The sequence below is a fragment of the Anolis sagrei genome, chromosome 4 (assembly GCF_037176765.1).
Source record: "Anolis sagrei isolate rAnoSag1 chromosome 4, rAnoSag1.mat, whole genome shotgun sequence".
Taxonomy (NCBI): Eukaryota; Metazoa; Chordata; class Lepidosauria; order Squamata; family Dactyloidae; genus Anolis; species Anolis sagrei.
The window spans coordinates 2,461,256-2,482,806 of record NC_090024.1 but is presented as its reverse complement, the minus strand read 5'-3'; the positions used below and the strand labels follow the sequence as shown (position 1 = coordinate 2,482,806).

The 21,551-nt window shown below is 47.0% G+C and overlaps 1 protein-coding gene across 4 annotated transcripts in view; it reads right to left on the bottom strand.

Moving 5' to 3' along the window:
* The window catches only part of MROH1 (maestro heat like repeat family member 1), a 127,909-nt gene that overhangs the window by 59,025 nt on the left and 47,333 nt on the right, over positions 1-21,551 (bottom strand). For 3 of the 4 annotated variants that reach the window (XM_067467207.1, XM_067467206.1, XM_067467209.1), the window contains exons 11-17: positions 21,188-21,301; positions 20,835-20,908; positions 18,629-18,748; positions 8,628-8,747; positions 4,389-4,533; positions 2,099-2,139; positions 1,006-1,147 (exon numbers count right to left, since the gene is read on the bottom strand). In XM_067467207.1, the coding sequence (XP_067323308.1) occupies positions 1,006-1,147; positions 2,099-2,139; positions 4,389-4,533; positions 8,628-8,747; positions 18,629-18,748; positions 20,835-20,908; positions 21,188-21,301 (756 nt within the window). The remainder of the gene's footprint in view (positions 1-1,005; positions 1,148-2,098; positions 2,140-4,388; positions 4,534-8,627; positions 8,748-18,628; positions 18,749-20,834; positions 20,909-21,187; positions 21,302-21,551) is intronic. The other variant, XM_067467208.1, reaches the window with a different exon arrangement.

Sequence of the window (21,551 nt, the reverse complement as noted above, 5' to 3'; positions counted from 1 at the left end):
GCTACTTCCAGGCGGATGTCAGGTGGTGCAATACCGGCTAAGCAGTGTAATTTCTCCAGTGGTGTGGTGCGCAGACACCCCGTGATAATGCAGCATGTCTCATTAAGAGCCACATCCACTGTTTTAGCGTGGTGAGATGTGTTCCACACTGGGCATGCGTACTCTCTTGCTCCCGCCCCCATCGCAAGCGCGACTTGTGGGGACGAGGGAGAGGGGCTTCTCTGTGGTGGCCCCCTGGCTCTGGAATTCCCTCCCCAGAGATGTTAGGCAAGCCCCCACGCTGGCAATCTTCAGGAGGGACCTGAAAACCTGGTTATTCTAATGTGCCTTCAGTGATTGAATGTAAGACACTCCCTGACCAAACTTTGCATAAAATGACCTCAGAAGCACTTTATTTTACGGTGGGTGCAATTCAATCCTTCCTCATCCCCGGATCCCCCTCCCCAATAATTTACATTGTCCTATCTCCCAGTGTTTTAAAATTGTATCTTTGAATTTGGCCCTGCTCAGTGTAATCTTTTGTGTTTTAATGTTTGAGTTTATATTGCTGTGTCGCTTATTATATTGGTTTTGCATTTTACGTATTTTATTTTCTGGTTCTGTTATGCTTTTGTGTTATATTGTGTTTACTGTACTGATGGGCGTGGCCTCATGTAAGCTGCACCGAATCCCCCTGGGGGAGACGGAGTGGGGTATAAATAAAGTTATTATTATTATAGAATCATAGAATCCTAGAATCAAAGAGTTGGAAGAGACCTCCTGGGCCATCCAGTCCAACCCCATTCTGCCAAGAAGCAGGAATATTGCATTCAAATCACTCCTGACAGATGGCCATCCAGCCTCTGCTTAAAAGCTTCCAAAGAAGGAGCCTCCACCACACTCCGGGGCAGAGAGTTCCACTGCTGAACGGCTCTCACAGTCAGGAAGTTCTTCCTCATGTTCAGATATTATTATTATTAGGACCAAAAAGACAGGCAAACAAATACCGCTGGGTCATCCCCTTACCTTCTAGATGTTCCACCAGAGCCGGGATCTTCTTGCTCCAGAGGGTCTTCAGGGCTTTATGGACACTCAGCTGCAGGACGTTCAGGAGGCGGAGGGAGGTGGCCCCCCGGCCCTCCCCCAAATAGGGCTGGGAAGACACCACCTGAAGGGAGAGAAGGAAGAGGGACAATGGGAAGAGGGCAAGGATGCGGCTCCGCTCCCATCGCCATAAGGACCCCACAAGTGTCACAAGTAGGTTGAACTTTTTTTGTCATGTCAGGAGCCATCTAGTCCAGCCCATGAGTGCCAATGCAGGAGTCCCACAGCTGTAAGACTGTAAGTTTTATATAGCAATATTAAATGATCACTCACAAGCCAGTTTTGCTTTGAAATGAATATATTGCTTGGGTCGGAGTGAGCTTCCGACAAATTGTGTAGCTTGTTGTCAACTTTTGCAACCCGAAAGACAGTTGCATCTGTCAAGTAGGAAAAAATTAGGTACCACCTATGTGTGGGGAGGCTAATTTAATTAATTTACGAGGCCATAAAAGAAAAGTCTCAAGCAAAGCACTCCAGCAAAGCATGTGGGGAATGCGGAAGTACTTCATGAGTGTCGCAGATGGACGATGAAAGCGACAGCTCCCCTGGCAGCCAGAAAAAGTGAAATAGCCTCTGACTGTCTTGTCTATATCTGTTGTGTGTCTATGGCATTGAATGTTTGTCATATATGTGTACATAGTAATCCGCCCTGAGTCCCCTGCCGGGTGAGAAGGGCGGAATAGAAATACTGTAAATAAATCCTGGCTTGTGCCAGAGTCTTTGCAGTTCGATCTTTAAATCCTCATATCGTGTCAGCTTTTCCTGTTGTTTCTCTGCAATCCTGTTGTTGTTGTTGTTGTTATTATTATTATTATTATTATTATTATTAACCATAACAATACATTAGAACAGTTACAGAACAAATGTTTGCTAAGCCAAAATGTGTGGAGCTTGGGAACAAAGCATGTACACATCTTTGGGAAATCTCAGCGAACTGGAGTCTGTTCCCAGAAGAAGAAAGACGGGCAAATGCTTCTCCCTCCCTCCCTCCCATTTCCCAAATCTGGAGACTTACCAACAGCCGCACGGTGAGAGCATAAGGGGACGGGAGGCCTGCTGCAAAGAAAAGAAAAGCATTCCAGAAGCCAGAATAATGTATTTGCACATGGAAAGAAAAAAATGAAATGTGTGGAAAACTCACTGCACCACCTGGACACATCCAGAACCCTCCTCTCACCCAAATATACCCAAATAATGACGAAAAGGAGCACAATGTCACCTTCAGATGCCATTTTGAGAGACATTACAGAGAAAAACGAAGGGGAGGCATCTTTATTGTTGGGGCACCACAGCCCTGAGAGGCACAGGAGAAAAGTCAGAAAGACTTGGCAAAGTCATTACTTTTGCTCTTGCTTTGAATCGGATAAAAGGGACCCTGTGACTGAGGCAGAGGGAGAACCAAGTTAATCTGCCTCGCATAATGGTCGCACCCCCATTTTGGGTTTTGTGTGTATGTTCCTTACATAATAGGAGTATTTATTTATTTATTTACTTACTTACTTTATTTCTATACCGCTTTTCTCAGCCCTTAGGCGACTCAAAAGCGGTTTACGTAGTACAAATCACAAGACAGTATCATAGGCAAATTAAAACACATTATACATAACAGTCAATATCAATAAACAATCATTATCATAGCGCCTCAACAACAAATCAGAATCCATTCTCGTAATCCTTTGTTCCATATTCCTGTGTCTGATTGCACCGTGTTCCTATATTCAATTGCACTGTTTAGCCAAACGCTTGTTCGAAGAGCCAGGTCTTCACTTTCCTCCGAAACGCCAACAGCGAAAGGGCCTGTCTGATGTCTGCAGGTAGGGCATTCCACAGCCGAGGGGCCACCACTGAGAAGGTCCTGTCTCTCGTCCCCGCCAGGCGCGCCTGTGATGCAGGTGGGATCGAGAGCAGGGCCTCCCCAGACAATCTTAGTGTCCTGGTCGGTTCATAGGTGGAGATGCGTTCGGAGAGGTAAGTAGGGCCGGAAGCATTTAGGGCTTTATAGGCTAACGTCAGCACTTTGAATTGTGCCCGGTAGCAAATTGGCAGCCAGTGGAGCTGGCACAACAGAGGAGTGGTATGCTCCCTGAGTGCCGCTCCTGTTAGTAACCTGGCTGCTGAGTGCTGGACCATTTGAAGCTTCCGAGCAGTCTTCAAGGGCAACCCCAGTAGTCTAGACGGGATGTAACCAGAGTGTTGACCACTGTGGCCAAGTCAGACTTCCTAAGGTACAGGCGCAGCTGGCGCACAAGTTTTAATTGTGCAAAAGCTCCCCTGACCACTGCCGTAGAATCATTTGGGGCTGACTCCCCACTTCCTTCCTTCTTTCCTTCTCCGAAAGCAAGGCAATTTATGAAAACTATAAAATGGAAGTCTCTGGAGCTCCAATCTTCTCTCTTTCCTCCTTCCTCCAAGGCCTTAATGCAGTTTACAAAACCTGAAATGGAGCTCTTTGGAAATCGGATCTTCCCTCCTTCCTGCAAAGAGCTTCATTCCAGGTTTTGTAAACTGTCTTGCCTTCAGAGAAAGAAGGAACTCCTTTCTCTGAGTTTAAAGGCAGTTTAAAACAAACAAACAAATAAACAAAGCTCCTGCTTTGAATCAGATAAAAGGGAACCTGTGACAGATGGAAGGAGAACCAAGTTAATCCGCCTCACATAATAGTCGCACCCCCCTTTTTGGTTTTGTGTGTGTGTTCCTTGCATAATAATAGTAGAATCATTTGGGGCTGACTCCCCACTTCCTTCTTTCCTTCTCTGAAAGCAAGGCAATTTATGAAAACTATAAAATGGAAGTCTCTCGAGCTCCACTCTTCTCTCCTTCTTCCTTCCTCCAAGACTTTAATGCAGTTTACAAAACCTGAAATGGAGTTCTCTGGAAATCAGATTTTTCCTCCTTTCTCGTAAGACCTTAATTCCAGGTTTTGTTAACTGCCTTTTCTTCAGAGAAAGAAGAAACAAAGGGATGGAGGGTAGGGAAATCTTGCCTCCGCCTTTCTGAGTTTAAAGGCATTGTAAAACAAACAAACAAACAGAATCAGAGCTGTTTGTTTGAGACTGGATCATCCCTCCTTTTCCTCCTCGTCCTTTGGTCTTGGAGGGAAGGCAGTTTTAAAAAACAAAAATAAAAACAAAAATAAAAATATACACCAGAAACCAGAAAAGCGAAGGCAGATTGTTTTCATCACGTAATAGTCGCACTCTGACTTTTTCAATATAAAACAAGGGATTACAAGTACGACCCTTATGTGATGAAATACGGTATTATTTTTTTTTGCAGAAATGAAGGTTATGCACCCGGTTGCCCACCGTTGTTGTCGTAGGTCAGCTGGAAGCCGTCGCCCTCCTCCTCTTGCCTCTGGGCCGCCAGGAAGAGGAGGCTCTTGCAGAGCGGGGTCAAGGCGTTGGTCAAGGGGATGGGGGTCACAAACTCCAGGAGGTACGGCCAGAGCACCTGCAGGAGAGGCCAAAGGGAGAAGTCCTGATAAAGGGGGGGACGGACGGACACTCATCTGGACACCTGCCACCCACCCACACCTCTCTGTATGAACAGGTAGAAGAAATGAAGCCAGATTTCTCTGAGTTGTGACCAAGACAGGGAATGAGCTTGCTATATCCAAGCTCTGGAAAAGACATGGGAAGCATCAATAGGAGTCTAGGATCTAGATCATGGGAAGTCATAGCCCCACTCTATTCAGCTTTAGTGAGACCTCACTTGGAATAAGGCAATAAGTACAATGTGTAGATCTATATAAATAAAAATGTAATGTTCGTTTGTGGGATTAACGTAACTCAAAAAACACTGGATGAATTGACACCAAATTTGGACACAAGACCCCTCTCAGGCCAATGAGTGACCATCACTCATAAACACACTGGAAAACACAACAGAAGGGACTTTAAAAGCAAAAAAAAAACAAACCCAAAATAATTACAATGCTTGCGCAAAACCACATATATACACAAACACACATATATACACATATATACCAATTATACACACATATATACATATATACACATGCAAAACACATATACACAGAAAGGGGGAAGGAAGGAATGAAGGAGAGAAGAGAAAGAGGGAAAGAAGGAGAGTAAGAAGGAATAAAAGAAAGGTAGAGAAGGAAGGAGAGAAGGAAATAAAAAAGAAGGAAGGAAAGAAGGAAGGAAGGAAGGAAGGAAAAAGAGAGGGAAGCAAGGAGTGAAGGAATAAAAGAGAGAAAGAGTGAGGGAAGGAAGGAAGGAAGGAAGGAAGGAAGGAAGGAAGGAAGGAAAAATGGAACCAAAAAGCAAAGGAAGCAAGGAAAGGAACAGCTAGAGAAGGAAGAAGAAGGGAAAGAAAAAGAGGGAGGGAAGGAAGAAGAGAAAGAAAGGAGAGAACGAGGGAGGGAAGGTTGGCCACAGCTACGCATGGCGGGTACAGCTAGTAGAGAAAAATAATATAGGAGATAGCTTGACAATAGTACACACAAAAGAGATCTCGGGGTCTTCGTAGACAACAAGGTGAGCATGACTCAACAGTGTGACGCGACAGCTGAAAAGGCCAATGCAATTCAATAGGAGAACAGTGTCTAAAAAGTGGGAAGTCTTCATCTCCTTCTCTTCTGCTTTGGTCAGATCTCACTGGGAATAACCCTGTGTCCAGTTCTGGGCAAAATAATTTAAGATTTGGATACGGACAAGCTACAACATGTCCAGATTCGGGCTTCCAAACTAATCAAGGTCTGGAAGCTATGAATCCCTCTGAGGAACAAGTTAAGGAGCTTAGGATATTTAGCTCAGAGAAGAGAAGGTTGAGAAGGGACAAAGGATGTCCCATTGAGGAGAAAAGGACAATCTTGTTTTCTGCTGCTCCAGAGACTAGGACATGATGGAGCCATGGATTCAAAGTTCTGGAAAAGAGATTCCACCTAAACTTTGGGAAGAACCTCCTGATGGTTGGAGCTGTCTGATAGTATAACATGCTTCTGCTAACCAGAGAGTCTCCATCTCTGGATGGCCATCTGTTGGGAGGGCTTGGGTGGTATCTTCCTGCTTGGAAGAATGGGGTTGGTCTGGGCCGTCCTTGGGGTTTCTTCCAACTCTAGGATTCTATGAAACAGTGTATAATCCCAACAGTGCTTTGATGCCAATAGCCTTGGCCTGCAGATGGAAGGGCATGCTGCTGACTTGGTAGGGAACCCCTTTGGCCATAAAATGGGGGTCCGCACCCCAATTGTGATGCTTTTGAAGGGGCTAGAGCTAGAGAAAATAGAAAATTACAATCCAAAATAAAGTTCAGACAATATCTTGCATGTGCTGTGGAGCAGAAGGGAGTGAATGTCACGTATCATGTTCTGCAGCTGATGGTGGTTAGTGATGGAAGGGTTAATGTAAGCATTAGTTATAAAGGGTGGAGTAATCTGTAAGTAAGAGTTCATGGGTGAAAGCAATTAAAGGTGGAGGTATACAAGACATAGGTTGTAGCTGGGTGTTTCTGGATATAAGGAGCTAGCCTTGAAACTGAACTTTAGGAGAAAAGTATTTGTCTTATTTTGGTGGTGGATGCTGCTGGTTTCCCCCCAGGTTTGTGGATTTTCGGTGTCCTGACCTGTCTCCTGAACCTTTGGAATGCTGGAACCTTGAATCTTTGGTCTGGCTTTTGACTACGGTGTAGACTCTTGATCCCTGGACTTTGTTTATTGAACTCTCGGCGTTTGATCCCTGGACTGGACCTTTTGAGTATGGAGTTATCTTGAACCTGCAACAGTGTTTCCTGTTTTTGTTTTTTATTCTGTGGCTGAGTTTTATAGAATCATAGAATCAAAGAGTTGGAAGAGACCTCCTGGGCCATCATCCAGTCCAACCCCATTCTGCCAAGAAGCAGGAATATTGCATTCAAAGCACCCCCGACAGATGGCCACCCAGCCTCTGTTTAAAAGCTTCCAAAGAAGGAGCCTCCACCACACTCTGGGGCAGAGAGTTCCACTGCTGAACGGCTCTCACAGACAGGAAGTTCTTCCTCATGTTCAGAAGGAATCTCCTCTCTTGTAGTTTGAAGCCATCGTTCCATTGCGTCCTAGTCTCCCGGGAAGCAGAAAACAAGCTTGCTCCCTCCTCCTCCCTGTGGCTTCCTCTCACATATTTATACATGGCTATCATATCTCCTCTCAGCCTTCTCTTCTTCAGGCTAAACATGCCCAGCTCCTTAAGCCGCTCCTCATAGGGCTTGTTCTCCAGACCCTTGATCGTTTTAGTCGCCCTCCTCTGGACACATTCCAGCTTAGAGTCAATATCTCTCTTGAATTGTGGTGCCCAGAATGGGACACAATATTCCAGGTAACGTGGTCTAACCAAAGCAGAATACAGGGGTAGCATTACTTCCTTAGATCTAGGCACTAGGCTCCTCTTGATGCAGGCCAAAATCCCATTGGCTTTTTTTGCCGCCACATCACATTGTTGGCTCATGTTTAACTTGTTGTCCACGAGGACTCCAAGATCTTTTTCATGTTTTATATTTTGGACTATTAAAACAGGCAGAAAGTAAGTGCTGTTTTAATTAAGTTGTTTTATACAAACTGGGTTTTTGTTTGGTTCATCTCTGCCTCTGTAAAGGCAGAGCCCTGGCATCATGACAATGAGTAACCAAAAGGAGGGGAGAGTTCAAGCCAAGGAAAACGTTGAAACTAATAACACGGAAGACGAAAAATGACCGCTGAGACAACACTGGTAAGAGAGCTGCCAGAAAAAAAAAAAACAAAGGGGAAAGAGAATTGTGAATGAAATTGTTTGAGTGTGCATGTTGAAAGCATACTCAACATTTTGAAAGCTAAGCTGCATCTTAATTGTGGTGTGGCACTTTTCTTTTAGTAGCGCCACCCGGCAGGAAGATTTGGCCAAATAAACCCATTGAACGATCTCTTAGGGAACTGGGCATGTTTAGCCTGAAGAAGAGAAGGGCTGAGAGGAGACATGATAAGAGCCATGTATAAATATGTGAGAGGAAGCCACAGGGAGGAGGAGGGAGCAAGCTTGTTTTCTGCTTCCCTGGAGACTAGGACGCAAGGGAACAATGGCTTCAAACTACAAGAGAGGAGATTCCATCTGAACACGAGGAAGAACTTCCTGACCGTGAGAGCCGTTCAGCAGTGGAACTCTCTGCCCCGGAGTGTGGTGGAGGCTCCTTCTTTGGAAGCTTTTAAGCAGAGGCTGGATGGCCATCTGTCAGGGGTGATTTGAAAGCAATATTCCTGCTTCTTGGCAGAATGGGGTTGGACTGGATGGCCCATGAGGTCTCTTCCAACTCTTTAATTCTATGATTCTATGATCTACTTGCTCCTAATGTCTGATTGGATAGAGACCAGCTGTTAGGAAGTGGGACGTGAAGTCCAAAACACCTGGAGGGAGGGACGAAGTTTGCCCATGTCTGTCCCAGAGGTTTTGAGGCCAGAAAGAAAGAGGGACAAGAACGAGGGCAGTGAGTCCCAACACTTTTAAGGGTGATCACCGTATGCCCGATCCTGCTTCCCACCAGCCCAGCCCAGCCCTCCATCTCCGGAGCAGACTCACATCAGCCATCCTGTCGACGGTGGTGCTGATGAGGAAGAGGGTGTTCACGCTGATGTCCCGGACGTGGCTGTCGGTCAGGTCCTCCATCTCCAGGGATGACCTCCGGGGCTGCAGAGGAGCCTGAGAGGGGGCAGCAGAGGCAAGCATGGTCCAACCTTTTCCAATCCCATAGGAAAGGGGCACCTGGGGGCACTGACAAGCCCACCTGCCCCACAGCACCCAACCCTCTCTTCCAATTATTTATTACGACATAACTTGTATTACTGTATGTAACAAACCTTCATTTTTTCTGTGCCTGGTTCTACTCCAGAAACTTTTTAAAGTTGTGGGTTTTAAATTGTGCTTTTTTTGGTTTTTGTGGCTTTTTGTTGTTGTTGTTTTGATGTTAAGAGACACTTTGCATCTCAATCAAGAGATACAAATGGGATAATAATATTTTGTCTACCTATTCCTTTGTCATATATTATCTACACCAATAAAAGGAAGTGTTTACCTTTACTTGAGCTGCCTCTAGTGTATATTCTCTCCTGTTTCCTATCATAAGCTCATCTATACAGTGTTCCCTCGCTACTTAGAGAGATGGGCCAAAACTAACAAAATGAAGTTCAACAGGGACAAATGCAAGATACTCCACTTTGGCAGAAAAAATGAAATGCAAAGATACAGAATGGGGGACGCCTGGCTCGAGAGCAGTACGTGTGAAAAAGATCTTGGAGTCCTCGTGGAAAACAAGTTAAACATGAGCCAACAATGTGATGTGGCGGCAAAAAAAGCCAATGGGATTTTGGCCTGCATCAATAGGAGCCTAGTGTCTAGATCTAAGGAAGTAATGCTACCCCTCTATTCCGCTTTGGTTAGACCACATCTGGAATATTGTGTCCAATTCTGGGCACCACAATTCAAGAGAGATATTGACAAGCTGGAATGTGTCCAGAGGAGGGCGACTAAAATGATCAAGGGTCTGGAGAACAAGCCCTATGAGGAGCGGCTTAAGGAGCTGGGCATGTTTAGCCTGAAGAAGAGAAGGCTGAGAGGAGATATGAGGGCCATGTATCAATATGTGAGAGGAAGCCACAGGGAGGAGGAGGGAGCAAGCTTGTTTTCTGCTGCCCTGGAGACTAGGACACGGAGGAATGGCTTCAAAGTACAGGAAAGGAGATTCCATCTGAACATGAGGAAGAACTTCCAGACTGTGAGAGCCGTTCAGCAGTGGAACTCTCTGCCCCGGAGTGTGGTGGAGGCTCCTTCTTTGGAATCTTTTAAACAGAGGCTGGATGGCCATCTGTCAGGGGTGATTTGAATGCAGTATTCCTGCTTCTTGGCAGAATGGGGTTGGACTGGATGGCCCAGGAGGTCTCTTCCAACTCTTTGATTCTATGATTCTACTTTGCGGTTCGCTTATTGCGGACTTGCTGTTTTGTGGGGAGCAGTGAGGGAACACTGTATAGCTGCTCCTCGTTCCTTCCTCGCCAGGCTGGACACCCAAGGGCCTTGGCGCCAGTATCCTCTTCCTCATCCCTCCGCTGCTCGTCGCTCCTTCCTCACCAGGCTGGGCACCAGACTTGGGTACCCAGCCTGGCGAGGAAGGGACCTCTGAGATGGGGAGCAGCGGAGGTGGTGAGGAGGAGGCCGTCACAAAGTAGGGACTCTCCGTCCATTTGAGTGGGCCGAGCTGTCAAGTATCATGTTCTGCAATTGATGGTGGTTGGTGGTGGTGGGTCTAGCAGTTGTGATGGAAGGGTTAATGTAAGTATTAGTTCTTTATTATTATTATTATTATTATTATTATTATTATTATTTTTAAGAACTAAGAATGAATACATTTAATGAAAAGTGAGCCACATAAATTCAATAGAACTGAATTCCTGGCCAGTACTCTATCAACAATACGGTAGTCCACGCTCTGGTTACATCCCAGCCACGGTAGTCCACGCTCTGGTTACATCCCGTCTTGACTACTGCAACGCTCTCTACGTGGGGTTGCCTTTGAAGACGGCCCGGAAGCTCCAATTAGTCCAACGCTCGGCAGCCATGATACTAACAGGAGCGGAGCGCAGGGAGCATACAACTCCTCTGCTGCGCCAGCTCCACTGGCTGCCGATTTGCTACCGGGCTGAATTCAAAGTGCTGGCGTTGGCCTTTAAAGCCCTAAACGGTTCTGGCCCAACTTATCTATCCGAACGTATCTCGGCCTATCAGCCCACCAGGACCCTAAGATCTTCTGGGGACTCCCTGCTCTCTATCCCGCCGGCTTCACAGGTGCGGCTGGCGGGGACGAGAGACAGGGCCTTTTCTGTGGTGGCCCCTCGGCTTTGGAACGCCCTCCCCATAGAGGTAAGATCAGCCCCCTCGCTGATGGTGTTTCGAAAAAGATTGAAGACATGGATGTTTGAACAAGCATTCGGTTAACCCGGTGCAATGAATTCTGATGATCAAAGGATTGGTAATCATGGACGATGAGATTGGATTGCGATTTTAGTTACGAGATGCAATTGGATTGTTATTGGTGGCCCAATAATTTGTATTGTATATGTGTTTTTTATGCTTTTAAACTGAATATTGTGATTTTTGTAGTGTTGTAAACCGCATTGGGTCGCCGATTTAGGCTGAGAAATAGCGGTATACAAGCGCAGTAATAAATAAATAATAAATAAATACATACTGTTTTTAGTTAAATGACCCCAACTGTTTAAAAAATGAAATGCACCTGAGGTTTAGGTTTCTGTCCTCAACAAGCAAAATAATAAACTAATAGAAAAACACTAAACAACCGAATGATTAAATAAAAGAGTGATACAAAATGTCTCTCATTCAGCAACTCCTGGAACAGGAGCAACTCCTCATTCAGCAACTCCTGGAACAGTCTAGGATTGCTTATTTAGTCAAAAGCCAATCCAAACATTCAAGGTTCCAGGATTCCAAAAAGACATATTATCAATGAAATATTCTTCAAAAGCAAGACTCCATATACACAGAGGCATTTCTTATATACACAGTAACATCAAGGAACTGCCTCCTGAAAGGCTCTTCCCATGGCACTGCTAGAAAGTCCACAATGATGCGGTGAGGGACAATTGTAGATTTCTCTTTACACTGGCCATGCATTAGTATTAGTATTATTATTTATTTATTATTTATTTGCTTCATTTATTAACCGCCGCTCTCAGCCCTAGGGCGACTCGTGGCGGTGTACAACATAGACAAACATATCATACAATAAGCAACCATGGCACTATAAACAACATAACAATAATACACTATCATCTAATTACACTAAAAATCCGCTTCGTCTTATCATAGGATCAACCAATCTCGTATTTATTTATTGGGGGTTCTTTTACCCCGCCCTTCTCACCCCGAAGGGGACCCAGGGCGGCTTACACAGTAAAGGCAACAATTAGATGCCAGCATCACAACAATCATCACAACTTACAGTAAAATTTCACAGTTACTAACAGCTTCATGCAATTATTCCAGTAAAAATCAATAAAATCAATAAAATCAATACAAACCTAAATTCCTCCCATACATTGTCAGTGTTTGCTGTCTCATAGTTCCGCTTTTAATACCATTTTGTCCATCCTGCTGGTCTTTAATTGCCTGGTTGCCCAAAGGCCTGGTCCCACAACCAAGTTTTCACCCTCCTCCTGAAGGAGAGGAGGGATGGTGATGCTCTAATTTCCCCGGGGAGTGAGTTCCACAGGTGGGGGGCCACCACTGAGAAGGCCCTGCTCCTCGTCCCCACCAGCCTCACTTGTGAGAGTGGTGGGGTCGAGAGCAGGACCTCCCCAGAAGATCTCAAGCTCCGAGGTGGGACGTAGCGGGAGATACGTTCGGACAGATACACTGGACCGGAACCGTACAGGGTTTTATAGGTCAAGACCAGCACCTTGAATTGTGCTCGGAATTGAACCGGCAGCCAGTGGAGCTGGCATAGCAGGGGGGTGGTATGCTCCCTGTATGTCGCCCCGGTGAGCAATCTGGCTGCCGCTCGCTGGACTAGTTGAAGTTTCCGAACAGTCTTCAAGGGCAACCCCACGTAGAGAGCGTTGCAGTAGTCTATTCGGGATGTAACAAGAGCGTGGACCACCGTGGCCAGATCAGACTTCCCAAGATACGGGCGCAACTGGTGCACAAGTTTTAATTGCGCAAAAGCTCTCCCGGCCACCGCCGAGACCTGGGGTTCCAGGCTCAGCGGTGAATCCAGGATCACTCCCAAGCTGCGAACCTGCGACTTCAGGGGGAGTGTAACCCCATCCAGTACAGGCTGTAACCCTATACCCTGTTCGGCCTTACGACTGACCAGTAGGACCTCTGTCTTGTCTGGATTTAATTTCAATTTGTTAGCTCTCATCCAGTCCGACACAGCAGCTAGACACCGGTTCAAGGTCTGGACAGCCTCCTTGGTGACAGGTGAGAAGGAGTGACAGATCTGGACATCATCTGCATAGAGATAACATCGCAGTCCGAAACTCCGAATGATCTCCCCCAACGGCTTCATGTAGATGTTAAACAACATTGGGGACAGAATTGATCCCTGAGGGACTCCACATGACAATGGCTGTGGAGCCGAACAGGTGTCACCCAGTAACACCTTCTGGGACCGTCCCTCCAGAAAGGACTGGAGCCACTGCAAGGCAGTACCCCCAAGTCCCATCTCTGTGAGGCGTCCCAGAAGGATACCGTGATCGACGGTATCGAAGGCCGCTGAGAGGTCCAGCAGAACTAACAGGGACACACTCCCCCTGTCTAGCTCCCTGCGCAGATCATCTACCAAGGCGACCAAGGCTGTTTCCGTTCCATGTCCCGGTCTAAAGCCAGACTGTGCCGGATCAAGATAATCAGTGTCTACCAGAAACCCCTGGAGTTGTGCTGCCACCACACGTTCCATGACTTTGCCCAAATAGGGGAGATTGGAAACTGGCCGATAGTTGTCGAATTGAGTGGGGTCCAGTGATGGTTTCTTCAACAGCGGTTTGATAATAGCTTGCTTTAAGCTCGCTGGAATCTTGCCCTCCTGTAAGGAGGCATTAACCACCACCTTCACCCACTCTGCCAAACCCCCTCTGGCTTCTTTTATCAGCCAGGATGGACAGGGGTCTAGGATGCATGTGGTGGGTCGCACCTCTCCAAGGATCCTGTCCACATCCTCAAGCTGAACCAATTGAAAAGAATCCAATAAGACCTGACAAGCAGATGCTCTCGTTACATCCTCAGAGACTGCAGGTAAAGTGGCGTTGAAATCCGACCGAATCCGCCCAATTTTATCTGCGAAGAATCGAGCAAACGCTTCACAGCGAGCTCCTGAGCTGTCAGGGATCTCGCTTTTCGGCGGATTTAACAAACCCCTGACAACTCGGAAGAGCTCAGCTGGACGATTCTTCGCAGATGCAATATTGGCGGCAAAGGATGTTTTTTGTGCTGCCTCTATTGCCACACCGTAGGACCTTAGAAAGGCATTCAGATGTGTTTGGGCTGATTTAGTCGGATTCTTTCGCCACACGCGCTCTAGCCACCTCTTCTTTCGCTTCATTGCCGCCAGCTCCTCAGTAAACCAAGAGGCTGGATTGGCTCGGTTACTCGAGAGGGGGCGTTCCGGAGCGATTGTGTCAATTGCCCTAGTCATCTCGGTGTTCCAATGAGAGACCAAGGCATCGACAGAGTCGCCAGCCAGGGAGGTGGGAAATTCCCCAAGAGCCATCAGGAAGCCATTTGGATCCATGAGTCTCCTGGGGCGGACCATTCTAATGGGTCCACCACCCCTGCGGAGGTTAGAAGGTACAGTCAGTCTAAACCTAATCAGGTGGTGATCGGTCCATGACAATGGAGCGATGGTCAGCTCCTCCGCCCCGACATTGTCACCCCATCCCTGAGAAAAGACCAAATCCAATGTGTGTCCGGCCGTATGGGTGGGACCAGTTACTAGTTGGGACAGGCCCATGGTTGTCATGGCGGCCATAAAGTCCTGAGCTGCACCTGAGAGAGCGGTCTCGGCATGGATATTGAAATCCCCCAGGACTAAAAGCCGCTGGGAGCTCAACGCCATGTCCGAGACCACTCCTGCTAGCTCAGGTAGGGAGACTGTCGTGCAGCGGGGTGGTCGGTACGCTAACAGAATCCCTATCCTGTCCCGGTCACCTAACCTAAAGCCGGCACACTCAAATGACGATGATTGTGGGATGGGGCACCTGATCAGGGGAATGCAAACCTTATAGACGACTGCCACTCCTCCTCCCCGCCCTCCGGATCTCGGCTGGTGCTGGACAGAGTACCCTGGCGGGCACAGTTGGGAGAGGTTCACCCCTCCCCCCTCGTCCAACCAGGTCTCTGTTATACATGCCAGGTCGGCTTGTTCCTCCTGAATTAGATCTCGAATGATGGAGGTTTTTCCATTTACCGACCTGGCATTGAACAGCACCACCCTTAACCCAGAGGGACCACCATCCTGGCATCTCAGCTGTATCTTGTCAGGAGGATTTTTTGGAGTTGCCAATATATTCCTATTGTTTTCGGGCCGAATCGTTTGTAAAGTTGTAGTATAAGTAATCTTTGGAAATGCCAATGTTCTATTGTACTTTTTGGGCCGGGTTTGTTTTTGTCTTGCATCCTTAAAATATTTTGAATTCGCCAGATTATTGTTAGAAATTTTGGGTCGGATTGAGTGATTTGTTCTCCCTTTCCCGTATCTCCCTCTACCTGTCACCACCTCTATAGCAGCCCCTTCACCCGTAGAGCCACCTACCCCGGGGGGAATTCCTCCAAACTCCTCATTTGCAGTATCAGGTGTTGATGCATAATAATGATAGACATTGTTGTAATTGTATAACTCTGAACCCCTAGGGTCCTCCACCCCCCTGCTTCCAACTCCTTCCCATGTGTTGGAGAACATAAAGTGCATTTGAGTAACACTGGCGGAGAAGGCTGTCAGTAGTAACAAAATTGACAAAGATGGTAACATCAGTCAATTACTGGTAGTTCGTAATGTAGAGCTAGGGTCGGACTAGGGGTACAGGGCTGTCTAAAGTGCTATAGTGCCGACACCTCAACGTCAGCTTATTGGTTTGGGACCAGTTGATAGCTTATAATGACCCAGGCGTTCTAAAGTGCTATAGTGCCAACACCTCAACAGCTTATTGGTTTGGGACCAGTTGATAGCTTATAATAACCCAGGCGTTCTAAAGTGCAGGATTAAAGTGCTAGAAATTAAAGTGCTAGGTGGTTTTCTATGGTTCAGATTCTAATAGTACCATAAAGTCTCAATGATGGACTAAAGTGCTCAATAGTTCAATAACTCAAAGTCAGTGCCCACCGAAAAAAACCTGATGACATTCAACTAGGATGGGCAATTAGAACCATAGGGCCTCGCTTCTAGGGCCCGTGGACAACAAGCCGGCACCCCTTGGCCTGGCCCCTAGTTCTTCTCGGCCGTCCCGGTGAAAGCTGATGAAGCTTAGTGGGTTGGTCGTATATATTGCAGGCAGTGACTCCAAGGAGACAATTTCTAGCAGCTGTATGGAGAGATATTAATTGCACCTCCAGCCAGAGGGGGCGATGTTGCAGGAGGTAACAGGGATTTCTGTTGCTATGAGTTCTGGATGGTAGCAGCATTCCGTTCCATTTGTCGTTTCCAGTTGCTGTAGCATTTAATTAAATGCCTTCTCGAATAGCCATGTCTTCAGGCTCTTCCGGAAGGACATAAGGGAGGGCGCCTGCCTGATGTCAACAGGGAGGGTGTTCCATAGCCGGGGGGCCACCACTGAGAAGGCCCTATCCCTCGTCCCCGCCAGACGTGCCTGTGAGGCAGGCGGGATCGAGAGAAGGGCCTCCCCAGACGATCTCAAGGTCCTCGTGGGCTCATAGGCCGAGATGCGGTCCGAAAGGTATTTTGGGCCGGAACCGTTTAGGGCTTTGTGGGCCAACACCAGCACCTTGAATTGGGCCCGGAAGCAGATCGGCAGCCAGTGGAGCTGGGACAGCAAGGGCGTTGTATGCTCCCTGCATCCTGCTCCCGTTAGTAACATGGCTGCCGCGCGCTGGACTAGCTGGAGCTTCCGGGCCGTCTTCAAGGGCAGCACCATGTAGAGAGCATTGCAGTAGTCAAGGCGGGATGTGACCAGAGCGTGTACTACCGTGGCCAAGTCAGACTTCCCGAGGTCCGGGCGCAGCTGGCGCACGAGCCTGAGCTGTGCAAATGCTCCCCTGGTCACCGCTGAAACCTGGGGATCCAGGCTCAACGATGAATCCAGGGTCACACCCAAGCTGCGAACCTGCGCCTTCAAGGGGAGTGCGACCCCATCCAGCACAGGCTGTAACCCTATGCCCTGTTCAGCCTTGCGACTGACCAGGAGTACCTCTGTCTTGTCTGGATTCAATTTCAATTTGTTCGCCCTCATCCAGACCGTCACAGCAGCCAGGCACCGGTTCAGGACTTCGACAGCCTCCTTAGTAGCAGGTGGGAAGGAGTAACAGAGTTGGACATCATCTGCGTACAGATGACACCGCACCCCGAAACTCCAGATGATCTCACCCAGCGGCTTCATGTAGATATTAAACAGCATGGTGGTTGGTGGTAGTAGGTCTAGCAGTTGGTGATGGAAGGGTTAATGTCAGTTTTAGTTCTAAAGAGTTGAGTAATCTGTAAGTAAGAGTTCATGGGTGAAAGCAATTGAGGGTGGAGGTATGCAAGAGATGGGTTGCAGCTGGGTGTTTCTGGATATAAGGAGCTAGCCTTGGGACTGATCTTCGGGAGAAAAGTATTTGTCGTATTTGGTGGTAGATGCTGCTGGTTTCCCCCCAGGTTTGTGGATTTTTGGTATCCTGACCTGTCTCCTGAATGTTTGGAATCCTGGAACCTTGAATGTTTGGATTGGCTTTTGACTAAAGTACAGACTCTTTATTTATTTATTTAGAAGTTTTATATACCGGTCTTCTTACCTCCGACGAGGGACTCAGGCCGGTTTACAACATAGGAGTTCATACACAATAGTTAAAACACCACATCCTATAAAACTCTATATAAAACACATAAAAATACAGTCATACAATTACATAAGGCCAAATCATCAGAATAAAATCATAATTCATCACCGTCCGTCCGTGTGGTCAAGGCTTATTGACTCTCTCATCAAATGCCAGGTTCCAGAGCCAGGTTTTCACCAACTTTCTAAAGATCAGGAGGGAAGGGGCAGTTCTAATCTCCAATGGGAGAGAGTTCCAGAGCCGAGGGGCCACCACCGAGAAGGCCCTGTCCCTCATCCCCACCAAAAGCAATTGCGAGGGTGGTGGGACCGAGAGCAGGGCCCCTCCAGAAGATCTTAACAACCTTGATGGTTCATAGGGGAGAATCCGTTCAGACAGGTAAACTGGGCCGGAGTCATTTATAAATCCCTAAACTTTGCTCATTGAACTCTCGGCATTTGACCACTGGACTCGACCTTTTGACTACGGTGTAGCGTTTACTATTGGTTTTGTTTTATATTCTGTGGCTGAGTGCTATCTTTCTGTTTTATATCTTGGACTATTAAAACAGCCAGGAGGTAAGTGCTGATTTAATTAAACTGTCTAACACAAACTGGGAGTTTGGTTCATCTCTGCCTACATATTGGCAGAGCCCTGGAAATGTGACAGAAGCATCCCTACTTCACGGATTACTTCCCTACTTTGCGGAACACCCGTGATAAGTGAGGGAACACTGTATACAGAGTGTCCGTAAAGTCTATTTACCATTTAAAAAACATTATTACAAAGGCAATTGATGAGATATCCTAATACGATTTGTTCTATGTATTCATTAGTTCTCAAAGTTTTTGAGAATTTGTGTATTTGTGTATTTCAGGTCCCCTGTTGAGGAAAGAGGTAGTACTGTTAAATGAAATGAACCCCTAAAAATGGCTACTCCTCAAGAGAAGGCTCATTGTGTATCATAGTTTGTTGAAATCCACCCCAAAAGTAGCTGGAATCCCCCCATTCTCACCCCATGGAGCCTTTTCCGCAAGCTGTACCTGGTTGGCAGGGAGAGCGCACTGCCGGACAAGGAACTCGATCAGGGCCTCTCCTCCCGGCTGCTCCAGGTATCCGTGGTGGGCCATGGCACTGATCACGTGGATCACTGCCCGCTTCACCTGCAAAACGGGAAACAAGGAGGTTTCTCAAACACAGGTGCCCTCCAAACGATCAAAGGGTCGGAAACCAAGCCCTTCGATGTTAGATCAAAGTGGCAAAGCATTTCTAATCATACAATAAAATACTGTCTGATGAACATGTGGTATATTGGGTTGCTGTGAGTTTTTTGGGCTACATGGCATGTTCCAGTAGCATTCTCTCCTGAAGTTTCACCTGTATCTGTGGCTAATGGCATCCTCAGAGGTTTGATCAGAGGTCTGTTGGAAATGAGGCAAGTGGAGTGTGTATGTGTATGTGTATGTATCTCTCTCTCTCTCTCTTTGGAATAATGTCCAGGGTGCGAGAAACAACACTTGTCTACAAACAAAGGATGCTTTGGGCACAACAGCCAGGCTACAGCTAACTTTGGCCCTCCAGGTGTTTTGGACTTCAACTCCCAGAATTCCTAACAGCTAGTTGGCTGTTAGGGATTCTGGGAGTTGAAGTCCAAAACACCTGGAGGGCCAAAGTTTGCTAATTGCAACATTCACACTTGCTTCAAATAGACAAGGTTCTTTCTCCCACCCTTGATATTATTCCACAGATATATAAACAGTCCATTTGTTTCATTGACAAAAGACCTCTGAACAAACCTCTAAGGATACTTGCCACAGATGCAGGTGAAACGTCAGGAAAAATGCTACTGGAGCATAGTCATACAGCCCAGAAAACTCACAGCAACCCAGTGATTCTGGCCATGAAAGCCTTCAACAACACATAGTATACTGATAGCACCTGAGTATGACTGTGAACATCATTATGCAATTCCTAAGGGGATGTAGTAATGGTTGAGTCATAACTATGTGAGGGTTATGGCAAAGGGGTTGCACCAGCGAGTGTTCTTTTCCGATGACCTATCAACAGGTAGCTATAAAAGGAGGATGAAGTAATCCATCTTTGCCTCTCCTATGTGACTCGGTAAGTATCTGCCTATGCTGTATATGACTATTCGATGTCTGATGGTTTGCACTGAAAGTGGATTTGCAAATACTGTTTGTACATTTATATATATTGCAACTGTGAAGATTAAGTCTTCAGGATATTTTGGATGAAAACCTGAATCTGAAAGTTTACTAAACAGTGTGTAGATAAGGTCCAATGCTGGTAGTTGGACTGCTGATAGACAAGGTGAAATGTGTTTGTCCCAAGAAAGGACTCTGTTGTATTTTGCTTGCTTCTGAGACACTGGCTATCCAGCTTGCAGCGGTTCAGGGAGGTTGTGGTTTGGAAACTATAAATCAATTCACAAACCCATCCTGTGACATTCAAGAGACTTTTTAGGGGGGCATTAGAAAGGACATTAGAGTAGGAAAATACCAGCTAGGAATTAGAGAGCCTTGGAGTGGAAATTTATCAGCTGAAAGCAGAGAGATCAGGCAAGTTCAAATGGTTTGTGCCTAGTAACAAGCAGGAAGGGGGGAATGCAGGAGGGGCGAATTGGAGGAAAAGTAGGCACAGAAAACTGATAACAGAAGACCCACAGAAAGGGATGAGGCACCCAGTAAAGAAAATACCATGTGCACATGCTCAAAGTTTTGACTATAAAGCTAGGTTGCATCCGAGTTTTGGTGTGGCACTTGTTCACCCAGCAGGGTGCTTTGGCCAAATAAACCTGTTGAACGATCACCTTGCTTTCAGTGTCTGACTAGATAGTGATCCTGGAGGTTTTGGGGCCATAAAGAAAAGAGGAACATGCCAACACAATGAAACAATGGATCCAAATGGTAGGAAAACAGATTCCTCCCAACAGTGGAATATGTTGCCTCGAAGTCTCATCGAGCTTCCTTCTCAGGAGGTTTGAAACAGAGGCTGGATGCCCATCTGCTGAGATGGCTCTGATTGGGTGCTTCTGCCTGGAAGAAGGAGGTTGGGACCGGATAGCCAAGGCATGGGCAAACTTTGGCCCTCAAGGTGGAGAGCTAAAGTTTGCCCGTTCCTGGTTTATACTCATGTAGAAGGCTAGAAACTAAGCAGAGTGGGTATGGCAATGGGGGAGAATGGCAAGGGTAGAACACACAGGTCAAAAAGCACAGACTCTGCCCTCACCCTGTTGCTGTTGTCCTGCAGAGGCAGCTTCATGGAAGACAGGATGAAGGGCTTCTTGATCTCCATCTGAGAGGCTGAGTGGGAGAGGAATAGAAACCGATGTGCCAGTATTGTCCACCTGGGTAAGTGCCCGCCATTGAGCCTCATTCCAAGTGGAAACCCACCCCTACCCCATCCTCATAACATCCCCCAACCCCAAGGAGACCTTGAGCCAGAAGGCTGGATCATGCGAGTCCACACTGGAGGAGGAATTAGAATGAGGTCCCATGTCCACCAGGACCCCATAAATTTGGGGGTTTGGCTTGGAAGCCAGGAAGCCGAGGGTCACGGGAAGGCCTCATTTGTAGACTCACTGGCGCTGTTGATGATCTGTCGCAGAATGGTGAGGGTCCCCACCCGGATCCTCTCGTTGCCCGACTCCAGTTTTGGAAGCAGAAAGCCCAGCAGGCGATCAGGGAATGAAGAGGCTATGAGAGCGAGAGAGAGAAGCCAACCATTATGCCCAACCAGTAAGTCCAGCCCAGTCAGTCCAAGGTTGCCTGGAGAACCATTGTGGTGTTGCGGCCAGGATGTCCAAAGAGAATTTTAAAAGGAAGAAGAAAGTAAGAATGGGTTAAGAAAAGAGGAGGAGGGGGCAAAAAGGAGTGAGGAAGAGTGAAGGAATGTTAGATAGAAATGGCAAGGCATTTCTAATCATAGAATAAAATAATGTTTGAT